At 38.8% G+C, this 22,755-nt stretch overlaps 1 protein-coding gene across 16 annotated transcripts in view; it reads left to right on the plus strand.

Moving 5' to 3' along the window:
• RGS22 (regulator of G protein signaling 22) overlaps window positions 1-22,755 on the plus strand; it is a 139,716-nt gene that overhangs the window by 103,679 nt on the left and 13,282 nt on the right. For 12 of the 16 annotated variants that reach the window (XM_060393882.1, XM_060393883.1, XM_060393884.1 and 9 more), the window contains 4 exons: window positions 1,560-1,628; window positions 4,372-4,533; window positions 9,541-9,720; window positions 14,547-14,705. In XM_060393882.1, the coding sequence (XP_060249865.1) occupies window positions 1,560-1,628; window positions 4,372-4,533; window positions 9,541-9,720; window positions 14,547-14,705 (570 nt within the window). The remainder of the gene's footprint in view (window positions 1-1,559; window positions 1,629-4,371; window positions 4,534-9,540; window positions 9,721-14,546; window positions 14,706-22,755) is intronic. The other 4 variants (XM_060393893.1, XM_060393895.1, XM_060393885.1 and 1 more) reach the window with 1 other exon arrangement.

The following is a 22,755-nucleotide window of genomic DNA, read 5'->3' on the forward strand; positions in this document are numbered from 1 at the left end:
ATGTGAAGAGTTGACTCATTGGAAAAGACCCTGATGCTGGGAAAGATTGAGGGCAGGAGAAGGGGTCGACAGAGGATGAGATGGCTGGATGGCATCACTGACTCAATGGACATGGGTTTGGGTGGACTCCGGGAATTGGCGATGGACGGGGAGGCCTGGCGTGCTGCGGTTCATGGGGTTGCAAAGAGTCAGACACAACTGAGCGACTAAACTGAACTGACAGTATGGGGAAGACCTGACTTGTTTTAAGCAGAAAGTTCATGGAAATAAGCTTTGGAACAATTCAGATTTCCTCATTTCCTTTCTTCAGCAAACTAATTGTCTATCCAAAGCCAAGTAAAAAGATATTTGGCTTACTAATCTTGTTTACCATGTTTTCTCACTATGATTACCACAGTAATATTTATTCTAATTTACAGCTCCTTCCTGACTTAGCAATTCTTTGGGTGGCCAACAGCATACACTGATTCTGGCAGCCTTAAGCAAAGACAAAGGGGAAGGGAGATCAAGAATTTGTAATAAAATTATGCTGGAGCATCTCACACACTCAGAGGAAGAGTTGACACCCAAGCTTTATTTCTAAAGCTGGTCAGGGGCCAGGACATCCCTGGGAACTCAGCAAAAAGACTTCTGAGATCTTTTCTCCACCATGTAGCTACCAAGAGACTCAGCAGCAGTGATTCCAGTCCCTGTCTCTCTAGGTCAGCTCCTGGATCTACCTGCTGTTGAGGAGAGTCGCTGAGCACAAACTTGGCAAGGGTGGTTCTCCCAAATGGAAAATACTGTGGGCAGGCAATAACCTCAAGAAATGTCTACTGTGTTCCCTCACTGTATTGAGTAACTTTTGTACTTTTTTTCTTTTTTAGTCCAACATGAATCTTTGTATTAAAATTTTTACAGTGTTGTGTTGCGTTTTGCCATACAACAACACAAATCAGCCAGAATTATACATATCTGCCCTCCCTTCCTAGCCTCCCTCCCCTCCTGCCATCCCATCCTTCCCGGTCATCACAGAGCCCCAGCTTCTCACCAGCTATCCATTAGTTGTGGCTGGAGAATAGCACAAAAATCTGGGAAGTCTTAATTATCTTTCCAGCTTCAGTTTCCATGTGACTCAAAGTTGTCTAGCTTTGGGGCAGTACACTCAGGTATCATTCCATTTTGAAGATGAGGAAACTTCAGAGAATTTGAGTGGACCTGGGCAGGGCTTCCATTTCTAAGTCTTAATCTTCTTTCTCCTGCTCTCTTTCTTCTCCACACTGACCTTTAAAAAAAATTATTTTTGATTGCCTCACATGCAGCATCTTTTGTTGTGGTATGGGCTTAGTAGTTATGGTAGCATACGGGGTTAATTGCCCCATGGCATGTGGGATCCTAGTTCCCCAACCAAGGATCAAACCCATGTCCCCTGCATTCAAAGGCGGATTCTTAACCATTGGACCAAGAGAAGTCCCCCACACTGACCTTTACCGCATTTTTTAAAGCTGTTGAATCAGTAAGTGATTTCAACACTGTGGACATTCTGAATAACTGGATAAAATCATTGGTTTTGCTTCTAGGTACAGATAAAAGACATAGCTGAAGAGCTTTTACTACAGAAGCGTGAAAGGAAAATTGGAGTCTGGAAGGCAAGTAGTATTTGTTATATTCTTCCTTTTGTAAGTCCCAACTGTCAAAGTATTTTTCTTCCCCTTCCTATACAAAGATCTTCACTGTAGATAATGCTTTCTAAGCCAGCAGATGCTGACACTATTCTTAATGAAGGACTCTCAGGAAAAGTGTAATTCTACTAGAGCCCTCTTCTTAAAGATTTCCTTGACCTGCTCAACTCTGGAAGTGTGTGATTGGATTTTAAATATATATTTTTAATTATTTTGCTTATGATGGATTTATTGAGACAGGCTGTTTTTCCAGCATGTGATAGTTTATTTATTACTGGGAGTAGATTACACAAAAAGAATGAGGAGTATGCAGCAGAATCAGTAACTTAAATTATCTTACATTATCCTCTTTATTTAGAAGTATATTTTAACTTTAAAAGAATTAAGATAAGATAACTGTCATTTTGGTGATTATTTAAACCACTATAATATATACCTTCTTAGAAATTGCCTATTTTTCTTCTTAACAAGAATGATAAACACAGTCTTCTTTTGGAGCCTACAAATTTATTTGTATTCTTCCTTCTGTAGGTCTTGATAAAATGTCAGACTAGACCCAGGTGAACGTCTACAATCTAGCAAAGATAAAAATCTGTTAGACTATTAGAGGAGTATATGTATCAGTTAGGATCTTTTTTTTCTGTGTTTTCTTCTCGAAAGGAAATATTCTTATATTTGTCCCTTTTATGTATTTAAAAAATGCTAAATAGAATGGCCTTATATTTCATATTATTATGCATTATATATTGTTATTTTCTGTTTAGTTAAATTATAGGTTTTAGTTAAATTACTAAGTTTTAGTATCTTAAAAAGCAGGTCTTAAAACATTATTTGTTGAGTGGGTTTTAAATAAACATCCCAGTCTAATACATAGTTGTTCCTATTTATAGGGCTGTGATTTTAATATGGACCATCTGGTGAGGGTCTTAACTTTTTGTCCTTGAAACTCCACATGTGCCTCACTAAAATTGTGATAGACATCTATTCACTTTATCTGCGATGAAGGCACCCGCATTCATCTAGACTGCCTGGAGTTGCCTTCACTTCGCAGTTTCCACCTCAGCAGTCACCCTCAAAGTCTTTCTCTGCAAAGCCCCTGCTCCCCCAGGCAAAATTAGTTACTCCTTCCTTTGTGTTCCCATAGACCTTTTACATAGCTCTCTTAAACACTTTTATCGTCGGTCACATATGATTTGTTTCAAGAAACATAGCTTATGCATTGTCAGTAATGGATATTTATTATGTATAATGGATATTTGTCATTGATTTTACTATAATTCCTAAGTTTATCCAAAAAAATTGCCTTTAGGATGATGCTTCCTGGCATGGTTGTAGGCTAACCTCAGATTTTGGGAACATCAATAAATTTATCAAATGTAAAAAAATCTATTCAGTAAATTGAATAAAATCTATTATGTTTTTTAATCTGAGAGGCTAAAGGCGGAGGGGGGGTGGGTGGTGGTGGTGGTGAATATGTGACCTAAAATGGTCAAGGTAAAAAAAAGTAGACATAATAGGACTTCCCTGGTGGTCTAGCAGTTAAGCATCCACCTGCCAGCACAGAGGACTCAGGTTTGATCCCTGGTCTGGAAAGATTACACATGTTGTGGGCGACTAACCCCCTGTGCCACAACTACTGAGCCTGCACACTCTAGAGCCCATGCTCCACAGCAAGAGAAACCACCGCAGTGAGATGCCATCGCACCATAGCTGGAGAGCAGCCCCGCTCACAGCAACTGAGACCAGCACAGCTAGAAAGAAGGAAAGAGACAAAGAAGAGTATATCAAGACAAGTAGACCTCATATACTTCAAAACTGAGGGGATATAAAATAAGTAATGCCTTTATAAAAGTGAGGCCTTTATAGTAAAATAGTATGTCTTTTCTGTTGTGTAAAGTGAATCCTGGGTCAGAGAAAGTGTATCATCAAAAATATGCAATAATAGTTTAATTTCTTCTTGTTATTAATTATTAATAGTAACTTATTATTAAAATAACATAAAGATGCCCCACCTTAAAAACTTGGCCTTTTGGGAATCCCCTGGTAGTCCAGTGGTGAGGACTCAGTGTTTTCATGGCGATGCCCCAGGTTCGATCCCTAGTCAGGAAACTAAGATCCTGCAAGCCCACAGCCAGAATCCCAAACCAAAAACAAAGACAAGAAAACGCCACTATCTTTCTAGGATAGAATTATAGTGAAGCTCCACAGTAAATTTCCTATTTAAATTATAATAGGATGAATTGGTAATTTTTCCTACAGTTTTTAAAAAAATATCTTAAATGTTCAACTGCTTTTACTTTTTGAAAGTCAGGAAAATTATATATTAATATATAACATAGTATAAAATAATAATATATAAGCATAACATCATGAAGAATTCATACTATATACCCAAGTATAGTTTTTCACCATCTCTCAAACTCTAATGATTATTAACATTCTCAGTCCTCTGTAATATAATCATAGATTCTAAGTCATCCAATCATTTCATTTTCTCCCCATCTCTTAAAAAAATGATGCCATAAAAATATAAAGGAGACAAAAGGGAGAAGAAAAGAGAGGGGAAGTTGCCAAATTCTCTTTATCCATGTTATAAATTTCAACAGCCCAAAACAAAGGAGATAGAAGTTGGTAATTTTTCGCCTAATAAATAACTTTATTATTAATTTTTAGAACACAGCTAATTTTATGTATTCTCTGATTTGGACAGCCTGTGGAGAGTAAGTGGATATCTTCGTCTTGTGAAATCATTGCTTTCCGTAAAGCTTTATTGAATCCAGTTACTGCAAGACAATTTCAACGCTTTGTGGCTCTAAAAGGAGATTTATTGGAAAATGGGGTGCTCTTTTGGCAAGAAGTACAAAAATATAAGGTATTGTATTAGAAGCTGGAGAAAACCACCTCTTTTTAAGGAGGAAATGCATTAACATATCAGATTCCTAACTATATCGACAAGATTTGTATCCCAACTTGATGTCTTCATCAATTCAGTTCAGTTCAGTCTCTCAGTCGTGTCCGACTCTGCGACCCCATGAATCGCAGCACGCCAGGCCTCCCTGTCCATCACCAACTCCTGGAGTTCACTCAGACTCACATCCATTGAGTCAGTGATGCCATCCAGCCATCTCATCCTCTATCGTCCCCTTCTCCTCCTGCCCCCAATCCCTCCCAGCATCAGAGTCTTTTCCAATGAGTCAACTCTTCGCATGAGGTGGCCAAAGTACTGGAGTTTCAGCTTTAGCGTCATTCCTTCCAAAGAACACCCAGGGTTGATCTCCTTCAGAATGGACTGGTTGGATCTCCTTGCAGTCCAAGGGACTCTCAAGAGTCTTCTCCAACACCACAGTTCAAAAGCATCAATTCTTCGGCGCTCAGCCTTCTTCACAGACCAACTCTCATATCCATACATGACCACAAGAAAAACCATAGCCTTGACTAGACGGACCTTTGTTAGCAAAGTAATGTCTCTGCTTTTGAATATGCTATCTAGGTTGGTCATAACTTTTCTTCCAAGGAGTAAGCGTCTTTTAATTTCATGGCTGCAGTCACCATCTGCAGTGATACGAATATGTAAATACTGAGATATTTATTGTCTATATTAGATATATTTATTATTATATACTGAAGAGTAAGAGTCTTGAAATGATGGTATTAGATTTTTCAGGGTTTCACATATATTCTAATGAGAATTTTCCTAAAAAGTTTTAACTATGTTTTTGCATATTACTTATCTATAAATGTACATTTTTTCCTGAAGATATTCATATTCAGCACTTTAACCAAGGCTTCTTTACAAAAATTCCTCCTAACCATATTTGCAGCAATAGTGTTCAAAGATAATGGATTACAGAGAAATAAACCATCAGAAATGAAAGAGGCTTCTCTATCAGAATGGCAAATTCTTAACAAAATAAGTGAAAGAGCAAGCTGTTAGCTATCAAAGCAGTTTATTATCAGGTTTAATTATTGGATGAAATCATATAGAATCTCTGCATTGAAGAGAGAAGGAAAGGACTCTCTAGGTTATATAACCTAGACTTGAAAACAGAAATATTGTCTCGAAATATGTAAGAGTAGACATCCCTGTTCCTAAGGTAAGCAGGCTCATTACCTTGCAATCAGCCTGTTTAATCCCATTTTTTCTAAAAGTAGGGAGTAAAAATAAAACTGGAATTCAAGAGGATGAGGCTTTCAATTGAACTATGATCTAAGCACGGATTGCTTAGACTGTGTGGTAAGTCACTTTAGTCGTGTCCGATTCTGTGCAACCCTGTGGACTGTAGCCCACCAGGCTCCTCTGGCCGTGGGGTTCTCCAGGCAAGAATACTGGAGTGGGTTGCCATTCCCTTCTCCAGGCAGGGATATGTGGCACTAATACTCTGCACCATGTTTATTCTATATAGTTAGTAGTTGCTCAATACCATTTTGCTTCCAGACTTTCTCCAGCATTCCATGAAACTGTTTTCTACTCTTTTCTGTTATCCACAGTTTTTGTACCTTTCTCAACACAAAAATTTCTACAAGGAAAAAAAAACTATTTTGAGATATAAGTTCTTTCAAAATCTATCACAAGATAAATAATAATAAAATAATTTTTTGAAAATTAAAAAGGGGGTAAGATCTCTTTTCCAGAACAGGAAATTATTATGGTCTTTAAGCTAAAATGAATACGAGTAGGTCCAACCCTGTTAGGACAAAAGGTGAGGAGATAAACTGTGCAAAATAAGCATTAAAAAAAAAAAAAACAGAGACTCATACATAGTCAACGCTTTGTGACTGTCACTCCTCCAAAGCTGCCCTTGGTCTTCATTTAAATATCTTTTCTGTGGTGTAGAATGGGGGACATATAATCCTATATAGCTATTAAAAACCATGCTATTTAAGTGAATGTGTTTATTCAGTAAGTATTTACTAAATGCTAGATGGCAGGAATAAAAAAAAATGGATACAATACACTGTCTTCCCTCAAGGAGGGGAATCATCCATGAAAACAAAATATGATGAAATAACGTTGATTATAATACATATTCTAACTGGTTATAATTTTGATACAGAGGAGGGGATGATTCAGGGAGGGTGGTAGGTCAGGGAGGTCTCAGCAGAAGTGATGATTCTTACAGAGGACTCTACTCAGTCCTCTGTAATGACTTATGTAGGAAAAGAATCTAAAAAAAAGTGGTTATATGTATATGTAAAACTGATTCACTTTGCTGTACTCCTGAAACATAACATAACATTGTAAACTCTACTCCCAAGAAAAAATTTTCAAAAAAAAAAGAAGTGATGATACTTGAATTAGGTCTTGAGGAAGTTTGCCAGAAAGAAACCTAGCATGTCTTAACTGAGCTCATTTTTATATGGCTTACTCATACTAAGTGTTTGTGCCTGTCAGATATTATCTTAATGCCTGTCACGTGATAACTACCTTATCCTTTGTAAGAATCCTAGGTCAAAGCTGTTAATTCTCACCATTCTACAGATGAAGAAACTAAGGCACAGAAAAGTTAAACTTCTGTGCCTCATACAGCTAACTAAGTAGCAGAGCTGGAATTTGAGCCAAGACATTCTGTTGCTAAAGCTTGTGGCCTTAACCACTAAGTTATACTCCCTCCTGGGGATGATTGTAATCATATGCAAAGGGATGGCTCCTATGATCTTAATCAGACATAGTTCTGAATTGTGAAAAGCTGGAAAGAACTATGATGTTCAACAGCAGGACATTGCTTACTTTAATTATAATCTATGCATTAGAACACTCTGAAGGCATTAAAAATTTGCTGTTGGAAGATTAATCAGTGATGGGAAAAATATATTCATCTTACTGATTTTTTAAAACCTACTAGAAAGCAGTATGATTTAATATAAAGTGTGTGTGTGTGTGTGTGTGTGTGTGTGTGTATGTGTGTGTGTGTATCCCCAAAGAGAAAAGACTGGAAGGATATATACATCCCACAAACACTTTTTGAGCATCTACAGGGCCAGGCTAAAACCTGAGGCTACAACTGTGACCCAGTCTCTCCTCTCAGGGTTTGCAGTGTCAGAGCGGGGGGACAGACAAGTTACAGAGCAGGTGGCTATGCGAGTGTGAGCAGTGCGACGGGTGGGAGGCGCACAGGGTGCAGTGAGGCACCGAAGCTGGCCGTCACCTCGACCGAGGCAGACACAGAACGTTTAGCAGAGAACAGTACAGTTGACCCTTGAACAACAAGGGTTTGAACTGCGAGGTCCACTCATATCTGAATTTTTTTCAACAAATTCAGACCCCAGTACTTCACAGTCCACTGCTGTTTGAATCCACAGGTGTGGAAACAGATACAGATGGCCAACTGTAAAGTTATGCATGGATTTTCAATTGCAGGGGCGGGGTTGGTGCCCCTAACCACCGGCCACCCCCAACCCGTGTTCAAAGGTCGACTGTGTGCTTAAACTGAAACCTTAACAATAAGTAAAAGTGAACTCAGCTAATGGTAGAGTAGGGCATAAAAACCAGAAAAAATGCCAGGTTGGATTCTGTCTAAATTCTGACTCTACACTCTCGAAATTAACATTGTATAATTTCACAAATTTGTTTTTATTTCACAATCCTTATATTTCCATAATAATAAAAAACCAAGATCATTGTAAAGCAACTATACTCCAATAAAAATTAATTTAAAAAATAATAATTAACTTGGCTCACCAGATATATAATAATTTCACTAGTAACAGCAAAAAATTTAATTTTGGGTAACTTAGCAAGCATGTGTTATAAATGGGCATTTTCTGAGGGAGTACTAAATTGCATAAAAATGCTAACTGTTGTCTCAGTGTAACATTTATATCAAGATTTTTCACATATAATTTATGCCAAACTTAAAATTTATGTAATGTTTTATATGGCAAACACTAGAAATTTTCTTTCTTTAATTGTCCTTAAGACAGTTATTACAATGCCTGTCCTATAGTGAGCACTTAATAAATGTTGGCTAATTCCTGGCCTAGAATTACAAGTTTCCAAGCTTTTGTGTTTTCTAGTGATTTAGAGAACAATATCTTTAGCAAGGAAATGTCATAATTCAAGCTCAGCTACCTCTTTGTCTTAAAAAGTGATAGCCTTACATCTCTGACATAAAACTGGGTCTTTTATCATTACATACATCATTACTGTATTTAAATTCTTTAGCTATAAAGATGATAATGTAATAGGTTATCTGAAAAAATATAGATACTGAGATGCATAATAATACACCTATTAAATACAGCATTCCCATTTATATGCTAGCATTTTTGAGTCTAAATCACCTTGGTGTAGAAGCAGTTATGGTGGAAAAAGCTTTTGTGTCTGCTTGTAACTTGAGTTAGGTGCTTGTTCTCCATTGTGCCACTTATTAGCTATCTCAGATTGGAATCATGTGTTTTCATGCTTCTCATCCTGTAGATATTGAGCCTTTAAAGGACAGGTACTGTGTCTTGGGGCTCACCTCAAGGTCTGGCATTTTGCAGGTACTTAATATGAATTTGTTAAATGAGTCAAAGCAGACACTAAAGCTGTTCCTTTGCCAGGAGAAGAAGCAACCAGGATTAAAATGAAATCTGTGTTTACTTAAGGTATATGTGTCAAAGTCTTAGGTTCCTTTAAAAGGCAAAGATTGACCAAATGGGTGGCAGAACATGATACACACAGACATGAAGACACAGGCTAGGAGCAAAAAAGAAAAAATAAGGTTTAGGTTCTTCAAATCCAAGAAAAATAAAATCTATGATTTTTAAGATAGTCTTGACATGTCCCAGTACTCTCTTGACCTGAAGTTATATTAACTGAAAGACATATTGATGTATCCTATAAAGTGTTCTATTAATGCATTAATCATGTATTGATCTATCTTTCCTCCTTGTTTAGGACTTGTGCCATTCTCATTGTGATGAGTCTATCATACACAAGAAGATTATGACTATTATCAACTGCTTTATTAATTCCAGCATCCCCCCAGCTTTACAAATTGACATTCCAGTAGAGCAAGCCCAGAAGATTATTGAACACAGGAAGGAGTTGGGACCGTATGTATTCAGAGAGGCACAGGTAAGAAATCAGAGCATGTAGTAAGCATACTTTAAAATAGATTAGTGGTCTAGATATTCTTTTAAAGTTTTTGTATTATTCATATTTGGCACGGTTTGACTCCTCCTAATCCTGGGATTTATTCTACTTCATTAGAAAAACGTTGCCAGTGCCACATAACATAGAAACTAGTAACTTGCTATTTTGCTGATGGTAATACACAGCAAATATAATTTTAAAAATTCTATATTTTGACTTTGCATGGTTATCATTTTATTTCTAATTTATAAATCCCCAACTAATTTCTCCTTCCTTTCCCACCATTCATATTTCCTTTTAAAATATCTGCTATCACAAAAAATGTGTCAATTATGTGTGTCCCAAGATTTGTGTATTTTTAAAAGTTGGAATATTCACATAGCTCATAAAGTAAGTGAGAGGAGATTTAAGTACTCAACCAACATAAAGTACACAAGCTCATGAAAGGAAAATCATGCCTGTTAACCTGCTCAAGTTACTTCTCTTTAAGATAAATAATAGAAAACAGTGATTTGCTTAACATAGTTTATTTGCATTTTGAAAAGCCTTTTAGTGATGTTGTTCCTGAAAAATGATTAAGAAAAATAAATTATAATAGGGGTAATAGGGAAGGCCCTGTCATGATTTAAGTGATATGAAACAGAGATTTAGGGTATGAATGCCCTTGAGCATGGAAACAGACCATTATTCCTTAACATTTTCATTTGCAAGCCAGCTGTGTTCTAAATCCTAAAAGGAACCGAAAGCAGACTCACCATCCAAATTATGCATTAAAATAGGCAAAAATATAGAGAGATGATTGATGATCTGCTAGGGAGAAATAGAAAACATGGTGTCAGAATTGTAGCATCTGTTAATGAAAAGATCACTTAGCCTAGCCTAGGTCTCCTGATGGCCAGGCCAAGGCCTGCCCATCCAGATCACAGCCTCAAGGCTGATGGTGAATGTCTTGAGCTGCTTATGTTGGTTGGTTCCGCTACGCTGTCCAGGGAGCGCAGCCAGGGAACTTTACTGGAGTCCTTTAGTTTATGCCTTCTGTCTCATTTCCCAAAACAGAGTCCCAGATATATCTTAAATATAATCTTTAGGGTATCAGAGAACAAGAGAATATTTAGGGACCTCACCTCACCAAATCTATTGTTTCCGTGTTCCCTAAGGAAGCTCAGAGAATGACATAGCTCCTACCGAGGTGTGCAAGCCGGAGATCTGGTTGCCATCTTCACGTCTTCTCTCTCCTTTGTCCCCTGACCTTTGGTGATCTTCAGTCACTAACATGTATCTGTTTGTCTCCTTATCTGTTATTCTATCTACTTTTCTCCAACTCCATGCCTCAGTTTACGTCTGCAGTGTCTCACATTGATTACCAAAATTCCCTGCCCCTAGACTCTCTCAAAACCATTTAACTTACCGCAGATGGAGCCATCTTTTTCAAAATGTGTATTTGATCATGTCACTTCTCTGCTTTCAATTTCGACTACTCCCATCATCCTCAGACTGGAGACCATATTCCTTCATCGATATCTCTCTAAGCAGATGCCTTTCCACTCGCTGCCATCTATCTCTGTCTTATTGAAATATTAGATTTTTTGCTTTTATTTGTTTATTTATTTTGACTGCACAGCATGTGGGATCTTCATTCCTTGACCAAGGATTGAACTTGTACCCCTGCATTGATTTTAATTTTTTTTTTTTTTTTTTTGCTTTATTTTGGCCACACAGCATTCAGGATCTTAGTTCCCCAGTCAGGGATCAAACTCACGCTCCCTACGGTGGAAGTGTGGTGTCTTAATTATGGGACCACCAGGGAAGGCCTACTGAAATACTTGTATTTCCATAGAAAGGCAATGGCACCCCACTCCAGTACTCTTGCCTGGAAAATCCCATGGATGGAGGAGCCTGGTGGGCTGCAGTCCATGGGGTCGCTAAGGGTCGGACACAACTGAGCGACTTCACTTTCACTTTTCACTTTGATGCACTGGAGAAGGAAATGGCAACCCACTCCAGTGTTCTTGCCTGGAGAATCCCAGGGACGAGGGAGCCTGATGAGCTGCCATCTATGGGGTCGCACAGAGTCGGACATGACTGAAGTGACTTGACAGTAGCATCAGCAGGCATTTCACCGGATAAGGCAATGGCAACCTACTCCAGTACTCTTGCCAGGAGAATCCCATGGACAGAGGAGCCTGGTAGGCTACAGTCCATGGGATCACTAAGAGTTGGACATGACTGATGCGACTTAGCAGCAACAGCAGCAGAGAGGCCTTACTTTCTTCCCTCCAGAGCTTCTCACAGTCTCATCTTCTCTCCTTTATGCTTCTGTGATATCCTGTGTTTGTCCCTGTCAGAACACTTATCACACAAAATTGAAAATAGCTGTTCTCATGCCTGACTTTCCCACTGGACTGTAAGGTCTTTGAGAATAGGAACTGTTTCTTATTTGCTGCTGTGGCCTGCATGCCTAGCACAGAATAGACACTATCATTTTTGAAAACATGACTGAATGATGTGAGAAGAGATCAATCATGAGAGAAATAGCTCAAATTGGAAATAGAACAACGTTGCATTAAAGGACTGAAGAGTAAACAAAAAGCGATTGCCTGTTTTAGTATCGCTTTCACTTATAACATCTGCCTTTCCCCCACCTGCATTCCTAATAGCTTGAAAGTTTTCGTCACTCAGCCATATTTTCACTGACACTCTTCACTCATGCTGCAGCCACTGCCTATCCACTGGCAATGTGGGAAGTAGCTCCATATTTATTAAAAAATGTTTCTAACAGTCTGGTTGTCTTTTAAGGTTCTGGAGGTACAGGGTAATTTTCATAAATAACATGAATGTTATTAACTACAACTTTCAGAAATAGAGCAATTTTTTCTCAGGCACCCTGTTCTACATGCAGGATCTTAGTTTCCCAACCAGGGATCAGACCCATGCCCCCTGCACTGCAAGTGGGGACCCCTAACCACTGAACCTTCAAGGATTCCCAGAAATAGAGAAATTTCATGTCTGCCTCGAAATAGTGTGCCCTAATAGGGTAACTTTTACTGGGAAGCCTTCTAGGTGACAAATACATTTGAGAGCTGGAAGTGACTCAGGTTTTGGAGAGAGAACTGAGAAGTAGGGCCAATAGTTGGTAAATGGAGGTGGAAGAGGAGTGTTTAAGAAATTCATATAAAAACTACCATGATCCTTTGACATTGGAGCAGGGGATTACGTAAAAGCATGGTGTGCATGCTATGTTGCTTCAGTCACATCCGATTCTTTGTGACCCTATGGACCATAGCCTGCCAAGGAATTCTCCAGGCAAGAATACTGGAATGGGTTGCCATTTCCTCATCTAGGGTATCTTCCAGACCCAGGGATCGAACCTGCAGCTCTTATGTCTCCTGTATTAGCAGGCGGGTTCTTTACCACTAATGCTACCTGGAAAACCCCAAAATCCATGGTAGATGAAAACTTTTTTAAAGCCTGCTGCTGCTACTGCTAAGTCACTTCAGTTGTGTCCGACTCTGTGCGACCCCATAGATGGCAGCCTACCAGGCTCCCCCGCCCCTGGGATTCTCCAGGCAAGAACACTGGAGTAGGTTGCCATTTCCTTCTCCAATGCACGAAAGTGAAAAGTCAAAGTGAAGTCGCTCAGTCGTGTCCGACCCTCAGCAACCCCATGGACTACAGCCTACCAGGCTTCTCCATCTATGGGATTTTCCAGGCAAGAGTACTGGAGTTGGGTGCCATTGCCTTCTCCGTTTTTAAAGCCTACACTTCGTCAAATAAAGTATCATCTTTAGCTTTTGTGTTCACAATCCCAAGAGGCTATAGAAGTCAGTGACAAGATGGTATCTTAAAGGGAGTAAATAATTATAGAATTACTAATTATATTCATGTACAGAAAGGAGGAGTGATGAAATGTATCATGATGTTCAGGACTGTGTTGATGACTGCAGCATTTGCTTTCTAAACACTCCACTTTCCTCCTGAAAAGTTGGCTTAGAGCCTAATGGGATGGTTCATTTTTCTCCAGGGCATTAGATAAAGTCCATTCCCAGCAACAAGATGTTGGACTTGATCTGATGTGGCAAGCCCTACCTACTTGGAAGTAACGTATGCCTCTGGAACTGATGGAAAAACTTGGCATGAAAATTTGAGCAACAATTCTTATCTCTATAAATATCACAATTAATCACTTAATGTAGAGTATCCTCATAGAAAGCATTTGTCCAGGATACCACTCTGCTTTTTAAATGTTACTTTTCTTGCTCTCACATAAAAGAGAGATTGTATCATTTAAAAGTTACTCAAGATTTATTCTTAGATCTGCAGCTTTGTTTAAGAGCTTTTCCAGAGGCAAAATGGTATTTCCTTTCTCTAAAAGAAGGGAAAGGAGGGGTGGAGAGGAGTCCCCCTTGATGAACTGAATATTTGGAATACTTGCATAAAACAGCCGAGTGTGTGGCAGATCAACTGGTATAAGTTTTAAAAGAAAACATATATTTCTTATTTAAAAAGACCTAATGGATTCTTTATTAATACAATCAATTGGTTAGGGAAACATAAAGTATAAAGTGACTTTTAACTGTATTTAAGTGTATGTTTTTTTAAAAGAAAGACTTCTCTCGTTGGTAGTAAAAACATTGATGATAAGCATGTGCCGAGCTAAATTATACCAAGATGTCTGGAGACAATAAGTTGGAGGAAACATGCTGTATATTAAAGATAGAATAGTTAATCCATTATTATGGTGAATTAGAGTTTAAATTGGTACATTTGTATAAAATTGTAATCTGAGACATACTTTGTTTTTTATACAGATGACAGTTTTTGGAGTTCTGTTTAAATTTTGGCCTCAGTTCTGTGAGTTTAGGAAGAACTTAACTGATGAAAAAATTATGAGTGTTTTGGAGAGAAGACAAGAATACAGTAAGCAGAAAAAGAAAATGGCAGTCATAGAAGATGAAAAATTTGTAAAGGTGAGACAGGAATCATTTGGGGTTTAATCAGACTTTTAAAAGGTATGTGATATTATTACTGAGTCCAAGCTGTCTCTGCTTGCCGCACGACAGGCCAATGAATCTGAGGGGTTGAGGCAAGGAAGAGACATTATTAATCAGGGAGCCAGCTGACTCAGAAGATAGCAGACTAGTGCCTCAAAATAACCATCTTATTGAGGTCTGGATGCCAGATTTTTATAGATCAGAGAATGGGGGGAGACCAGGAAGCAAAGTAAAAAAGGCCATTAATCTTGCAAACATCTACAATGGCAAGCCTTAGGCAGAGGATGTGTTAATTTCTTCTTTCCTGCCATCTACATGTGGACAGGGTTCTGAACCCAAAGCATTTAACAGTCAGGCAGAGGGGTAGGATTCTCTGAGGCAGGCCATTCTGTATGATTATAATAACAAAAGCAACGAAAAGCAAGTCAAAGAAATGGTTCCAATGTGGACTCAGAATTGGTTTCTTCTCTGCAAATGCTATGTGTACATTTGTAGAATTTGGGATGAGCAAAATACAGAGAAGTTATAAAGTATGGATTTTAGTGACTTTCAAGCCTTCAGTCAGAAGTTTCAGACTTGTTTTGAAGTTAAAAAAAATATCTCAAATATCATCTCATCTATGTACCTCTCTTGGAGAGCACTTTATATTTGTCTTATGAGTAGGTTTTTGCATCTGTCTTTCTCACTGAACTGAGATCCTCAAAGATACCATCTGTCTTATTAAATACTTCCACCACTATCCAGCACATGTTCAATTGTTAATCATTATTTACCAGATAAATCTGGGAATGAATGAGATAGTATTATGTACTTGGGGCAGCACTTTCAATATTAAAATTAGAGAGTGATACACTGACTGTGAAACTTACGAGTCGTAAGTTGGCCAGCCTGCCTCTCTGTCCGTTATCAATTTATCTATCTCTTTATCTATTTTTTCACTTGAGAAGGGGTAACAAGTAACATATTTCATCTTATTTATAAGCCTCACCCCTATTCTCTTTTTTAAAAGAAATTTAAAATATATCTAAAGATATAAAGGAAATATAATTATAACCCTCATATTCCCCAGGTCAGCATAAACACTGTTAACATCTTCTACATTAGTTCATTTTTCCTTTGTAAGTGAAATAGTGCAGAACACTGTGCCCTCTTCAGCCCAGTCCTGAGCTCTTTCTTATTTTTACTGCATAGTTTTACTCATTTACCTGTTTGGCCGTGCTGGGTCTTCGTTGCTGCATGGACTTCCCTCTGGTCACAGTGTGGTGGCTCCTCTCGGTGTGGCTCCCAGGCTCTAGAGCGCAGGCTCAGCAGTTGTGGCGCACGGGCTCTGTTGCTCCACAGTATGTCAGACCTCCCTGGATCAGGAATCAAACCCATGTCACCTGCACGGCAGGTGGATTCTTTACCACCGAGCCACCAGGAAAGCCCCCAACCCTGAGTTCTATTACCTTCCCCACTTCCAAGAGCAACCATTACGTTTTGCATATGTTCTCAACAACTCCTTTTTAAGATAATGTTTTATATGGGTATATGGATTCATAAATGATACAGAGGACTATTTTGTATGTACTTTAACTTACATAAATAGTGCCATATTTTATTAGTCTGCTCAGGCTACTATACCAAAATATTACAGAATAGATGGCTTAAACAACAGAAATTAACTTTCTCATAGTTCAGGAGACTAGAAGTCCCAGCTCAAGGTGCCAGCTAATAGGATTCTTGGTGAGACCTCTCCTGGCATGTACAAGGCCACCTTCTTATGTCCTCACAAGTTGGGGAGAGAAAGAGAGCTCTCATCCTTTCTCTTCTTGTAAAGCCACAATTCCTTTGGATTATGACCCTACCCTTATGACCTCATTTAACCCTAAATACCTCTTAAAGGACACCTTTATTTGATGTTAGCTCTAGAAGGTCTTGTAGATCTTCATAGAATCGGTCAATGTCAACTTCTTCAGCATCAGTGGTTGGGGCACAGACTTGGATTACTGTGATGTTGAATGGTTTGCCTTGGAAATGAACCAAGATGATTTTGTCATTTTTGAAGCTGCACCCAAGTACTGTATTTCAGACTCTTTTGTTGACTATGAGGGCTACTCCATTTCTTCTAAGGGATACTTGCCCACAGTAGTAGGTATAATGGTCATCTGAATTAAAGTCTCCCATTCTCATCCATTTTAGTTCACTGATTCCTAAGATATCGATGTTCAATCTTGCATCTCCTGCTTGATCACATCCAATTTGTCTTGATTCATGGACCTAACATTCCAGGTTCCTATGCAATATTGTTCTTTACAGCATCAGACTTTACTTTCACCACCAAACACATCCACAACTGAGCATCTTTTCCACTTTGGCCCAACCTCTTCATTCTTTCTGGAGCTATTAGTAATTGCCCTCTGCTCTTCCCGAGTAGCGTATTGGCCTTGGGGATGCTCATCTTCTGGTATCATATCTTTTTGCCTTTTCAAACTGTTTATGAAGTTCTTGCAGCAAGAATACTGGAGTGTATTGCTGTTTCCCCCTCCAGTGGGCCACGTTTCATCAGAACTCTTCATTATGACTGGTCTGTCTTGGGTGACCCTGCATGGCCTCACTGATAGCTTCACTGAGTTATGCAGGCCCCTTCATCAGGACAAGACTATGATCTATGAAGGGGGAGGAGAGGAGCTAAAGACAGAGATGCTCTATACAGCCAGAAAAAACAAGACCTGGAGCTGACTGTGACTCAGATCATCAGCTCCTTACTTATTGCAAATTTCAGACTTAAACTGAAGAAAGTAGGGAAAAACCAATAGGCCATTCAAAGTGAAAGTGAAAGTTGCTCAGTCATGTCTGACTCTTTGTGACTCCATGGACTGAGGCTTGCCAGGCTCCTCTGTCCATAGAATTCTCCAAGGCAGAATACTGGAGTGGGTAACCATTCTCTTCTCCAGGTGATCTTCCCAACCTAGGGATTAAACCTGGGGTTCTTCCCAACATAGGGATTGAACCCAGATCTCCCATATCTGAGCCACCAGGGAAGCCCCAATAGGCCATTCAGGTATGACCCAAATCAAATCCCTTATGATTATACAGTGGAGGTGACAAATAGACTCAAGAGATTAGATCTGGTAGACAGAGTGCCTGAAGAACTATGGACGGAGTTTGTAACACTGTACAGGAGGCAGTGACCGAAACCATCCCAAAGAAAACAAAATGCAAGAAGACAAAGTGGTCGTCTGAGGAGGCTTTACAAATAGCTGAGGAAAGAAGAGAAACAAAAGGCAAGGGAGAAAGAGGAAAAATATACCCAACTGAATGCAGAGTTCCAGAGAATAAATAGCAAGGAGAGACAAGAAAGCCTTCTTAAAGGACCAATGCAAAGAAATAGAGAAAACAATAGAATGGGAAAGACTAGAGATCTCTTCAAGAAAATTAGAGATATCAAAGGAATATTTCATGAAAATATGGGTACAATAAAGGACAGCAACGGTGAGGACCTAAGAGGAGCAGAAGAGATTAAGAAGAGGTGGCAAGAATACACAGAACTATGTAAAAAGGTCTTAATGACCCAGATAAGCACAGTGGTGTGATCACTCACCTAGAGCCAGACATCCTAGAGTGTGAACTCAAGTGGACCTTAGGAAGCATTACTATGAACAAAGCTAGTAGAAGTGATGGGATTCCAGCTGAGCTATTTAAAATCCTAAAAGATTATGTTGTTAAAGTGCTGCACTCAATATGTCAGCAAATTTGGAAAACTCAGCAGTGGCCACCGGACTGGAAAAGGTCAATTTTCATTCCAATCTCAAAGAAAGGCAATGCCAAAGAATGTTCAAACTACCATACATTTGCACTTATTTCACATGCTAGTAAGGTTATGCTCAAAATCCTTCAAGCTAGGCTTCAACAGTATTTGAACCTAGAACTTCCAGAGGTATAAGCTGGGTTTAGAAAGGCAGGGGAACCAGAGATCAAATTGCCAGCATCCAGTGGATCATAGAGAAGCAAGGGAATTCCAGAAAAATATCTACTTTGCCTCACTGACTCTGAGGAAGCCTATGTGGACCACAACACACTGTGGAAAATTCTTGAAGAGCTGGGAATACCAGACTACCTTACCTGTCTCCTGAGAAACCTGTATTCAGCAACAGTTAGAACCAGACATGGAACAACAGACTGGTTCCAAGTTGGGAAAGGAGTATGACAAGGCTGTATATTGTCACCCTGTTTATTTAATTTATATGCAGAATGAAAAGTGTAGTTGCTCAGTTGTGTCTGACTCTACTACCCTATGGACTATATTGCCTGCCAGGCTCCTTCATCCACAGGATTTTCCGGCCAAGAATACTGGAATGGGTTGCCATTTCCTTCTCCAAATATGCAGAATACATCCTGCAAAATGCCAGGCTGAATGGATCACAAGCTGGAATCAAGATTGCCAGGAAAAATAGCAATAGCTTCAGATACCCAAATGATACCACTTTAATGACAGAAAGTGAAGAGGAGCTAAAGAGCCTCATGATGAGAGTGAAAGAGGAGAGTGAAAAAACTGCCTTGAAACTCAACATTCAAAAAACTAGATCATGGCATCTGGTCCCATCACTTAATGGCAAATAGAAGAGGAAAGAGCAGAAGCAGTGACAGATTTTCTTGGGTTCCAAAGTAACTAAGGACAGTGTCTGCAGTCATGAAATTAAAAGATGCTTGCTCCTTGGAAGAAAAGCTACAACAAACCTAAACGGCATATTAAAAAGCAGACATCACTTGCCAACAAATGTCCAGATAGTCAAAACTATGGTTTTTCCAGTAGTCATGTGTACATGTGAGAGTTGGTCCATAAAGAAGGCTGAGTGCCAAATAATTGATGCTTTCAAATTATGATGCTAGAGAAGACTCTTGAGAGTCCCTTGGGCTGCAAGAAGATCAAACCAGTTAATCCTAAAGGTAATCAACCCTGAATATTTATTGGAAGGATTGATGTTGAGGCTGAAGCTCCAGTACTTTGGCCACTTGATGCAAAGAGCTGATTTAATGGAAAAGACCCTGCTGATGCTAGGAAAGATTGAAGGCAAAAGGAAAAGGGGGCTGCAGAGGACAAGATGGTTAGATAGCATTACCGATTCAATGGACATGAATTTGAATGAACTCCAGGAGATAGTGGAGGACAGAGGAGCCTGGCATGCTGCAGTCCGTGGGGTCACAAAGAGTCAGACCTGACTTAAGAAATTAACAACAGCAACCTCTTAAAGACCCTACCTCATGATACAGTCACAGTGAAAGTTAGGACATCAACATATGAATTTGGGAGAGACATAGTTCTTTCTATAGCACATATTGTGCTTTATACATCTTGCATTTTAAATTTAGTGTTGTTTTTAATTCTACCCACACTGCTCTACTTAGATAGATCTCATTTATTCAGCTTAATTGCTGCATTCCCATCATATGCATAAATATACTATTTAACTATTTCTTTATTGTATTTTTTCAATTTATATATGGAGGCATTCCTGTAAATGCCTCCATATTCACGTGATTAAAATGTTTTGGGAATGGTTAAGTAATAGGGTATGAATGTGTGTCAGTCTATGTTCTTATTTCTCCTCATCTGGTATGTTCAGACTTCCAAATTTTTGTCCATCTGTTGATGACAAATGGTATGTCTTCATACTAATGCATTCATTTCTATCCTCCTAATTATTAGTAAGGGCTTCCCAGGTGGCTCAGTGGTAAGGAATCTGCCTGCCAATACAGGAGCCACAGGAGATGGGTTGGATCCCTGGGTCAGGAAGATCCCCTGAAGGAAAAAATGGCAACCCTCTCCAGGATTCTTGCTGGGATAATCCCATGGATAGAGGAACCTGGTGGGCTACAGTCCATGGGGTCATAAAGAGTTGAACATGACTGAGCGGCTGAGCATGCATGCTATTATTAATAAGATGGAACAATTTTTCACATGTTAACTATTGAGGTATTGTATCAGGATTGTAGTAAGCCTATAGTTCAGTTTGAGAATTTATGTCATAAATTAGAAAGCATTTTGTTTTCTAATCCATGAACACAGTTTATTTCTGTTTAGTTCTTCTTTAATTTATTTCATCAATGATTTTGCATTTTCTGTGACATCTTGAATATATTTTGTGAAATTTATTCCAAAGTATTTCATATTCAAGATAATGTTATTGCTATTTTTTTAAATCTCAAATTCTAATTTTTTTAGAAAAAAATTTTTATTTTGAGATAATTAACATTCCTCAGTTCAGTTCAGTCGTTCAGTCGTGTCCGAGTCTTTGCGACCCCATGAATCACAGCACGCCAGGCCTCCCTGTCCATCACCAACTCCCGGAGTTCACTCAGACTCACTTCCATCGAGTCAGTGATACCATCCAGCCATCTCATCCTTTGTCATCCCCTTCTCCTCCTGCCCCCAATCCCTCCCAGCATCAGAGTCTTTTCCAATGAGTCAACTCTTCTCATGAGGTGGCCAAAGTACTGGAGTTTCAGCTTTAGCATCATTCCTTCCAAAGAAATCCCAGGGCTGATCTCCTTCAGAATGGACTGGTTGGATCTCTTTGCAGTCCAAGGGACTCTCAAGAGGAAATAGCAAAAATAGTAGAGAGGTCTCATGTACCTTCCACCCAGTTTCCCCCAGTGGCTACGCCTTGCTATTACAATAGTAAAATCATGAAATTGATATTGATACAAGGTGTGTGTATAGTTCTGTGCCATTTTGTCACATGTGTAGATTCAAGTAACCAACACTCTATTCAAGATGCACCACAAAGATGTTCCTTGTGACTGTAAGTCATCTCCAACCAATTATCCTGATATGTTAGCCATCAATCTTTTCCTCATTTATATAATTTTGTCATTTTTGAGAATGTTTTATAAATGGAATCATACAATATGTGACTTTCTGAGACTGGCATTTTTCACTCAACATGAATACCCTGGAGATCAGTCCACGTTTTCATGTGTGTCTGTCGTTCATCCTCTTTATTGCGGAGTAGTGTTCTGTAGCACATTGCTCCACAGTTTAGCCATTCACTCACTAAAGGACGTTTGCCTAGTTCCTGTTTGGGGCTATTACAATAAAATGTTACGTGTCACTCCCACTGCTGTCTCCTCCTCCTCCTTCTTATTCTTATTTGAATGCTTTTATTTTATAAGCTTTATTGAAATTTAATTCTCATACCATAAAATTTACACTGTTAAAGTGCACAATTTTATGGCTTTAGTATATTTGCAGAGCTGTGTGACTATCACTGCTACTTAACTGTAGAACATTTTCATCACCCCGAAAAGAAACTGTATACCCAGTAGCAATCACTTCCCCTTTCCTCCTTCCTCCCTAGCCCCTGGAAACCACTGATCTACTTTCTGTATCTGGACATTTCATATAAATGAAATAATACAGTATGTGGTTGTATGACTGGCTCCTTTCACTTAACATGGCATTCTCGAGGCTCATCTATCTTGTAGCGTGTGATCTATCAGTAACTGTAATCTATCAGTTACTCTTATGACTGATATTACACTGAATGGTTATAATGCATGTTGCTTATCCATTCATCAATTGATGTATTGGGTTGTTTCCACTTTTTGGCTTTCATTAATAATGCTGCTGTGAACATTCTTATGCAACCTTATATATATAGACATGTTTTAATTTTTCTTGGGACCTAGAAGTTGAATTATTGGCTCCTTTTGAGGAATTGCCAAACTTCTCTAAAGCTATAGTATCATCTCGGTATCTTGATTTTCACATGGCATCTTTTTCCATCTGTTTACATTACTACCTGTATCATTATATTTGAATGAAGTTTCCTATAGACAGCATATAGTTGGGTCATGGTGGTGTTTGGGTTTTGGTTTTAATCTGCTCTACCAATCTCTTCCTTTTAATTGGCATGTTCAGTCTGTGCATCTTTAGTATGGTTATTGATATGTTAGTTTTTAAATGTCACTGTACTTTCTGTTTTGCTTATTCCCTCTCTTTCTTCTATTTCCTTGTCTTATATTCCTGTGTATTACTTGTACA

Source organism: Ovis aries, chromosome 9 (assembly GCF_016772045.2).
Source record: "Ovis aries strain OAR_USU_Benz2616 breed Rambouillet chromosome 9, ARS-UI_Ramb_v3.0, whole genome shotgun sequence".
Lineage (NCBI taxonomy): Eukaryota > Metazoa > Chordata > Mammalia > Artiodactyla > Bovidae > Ovis > Ovis aries.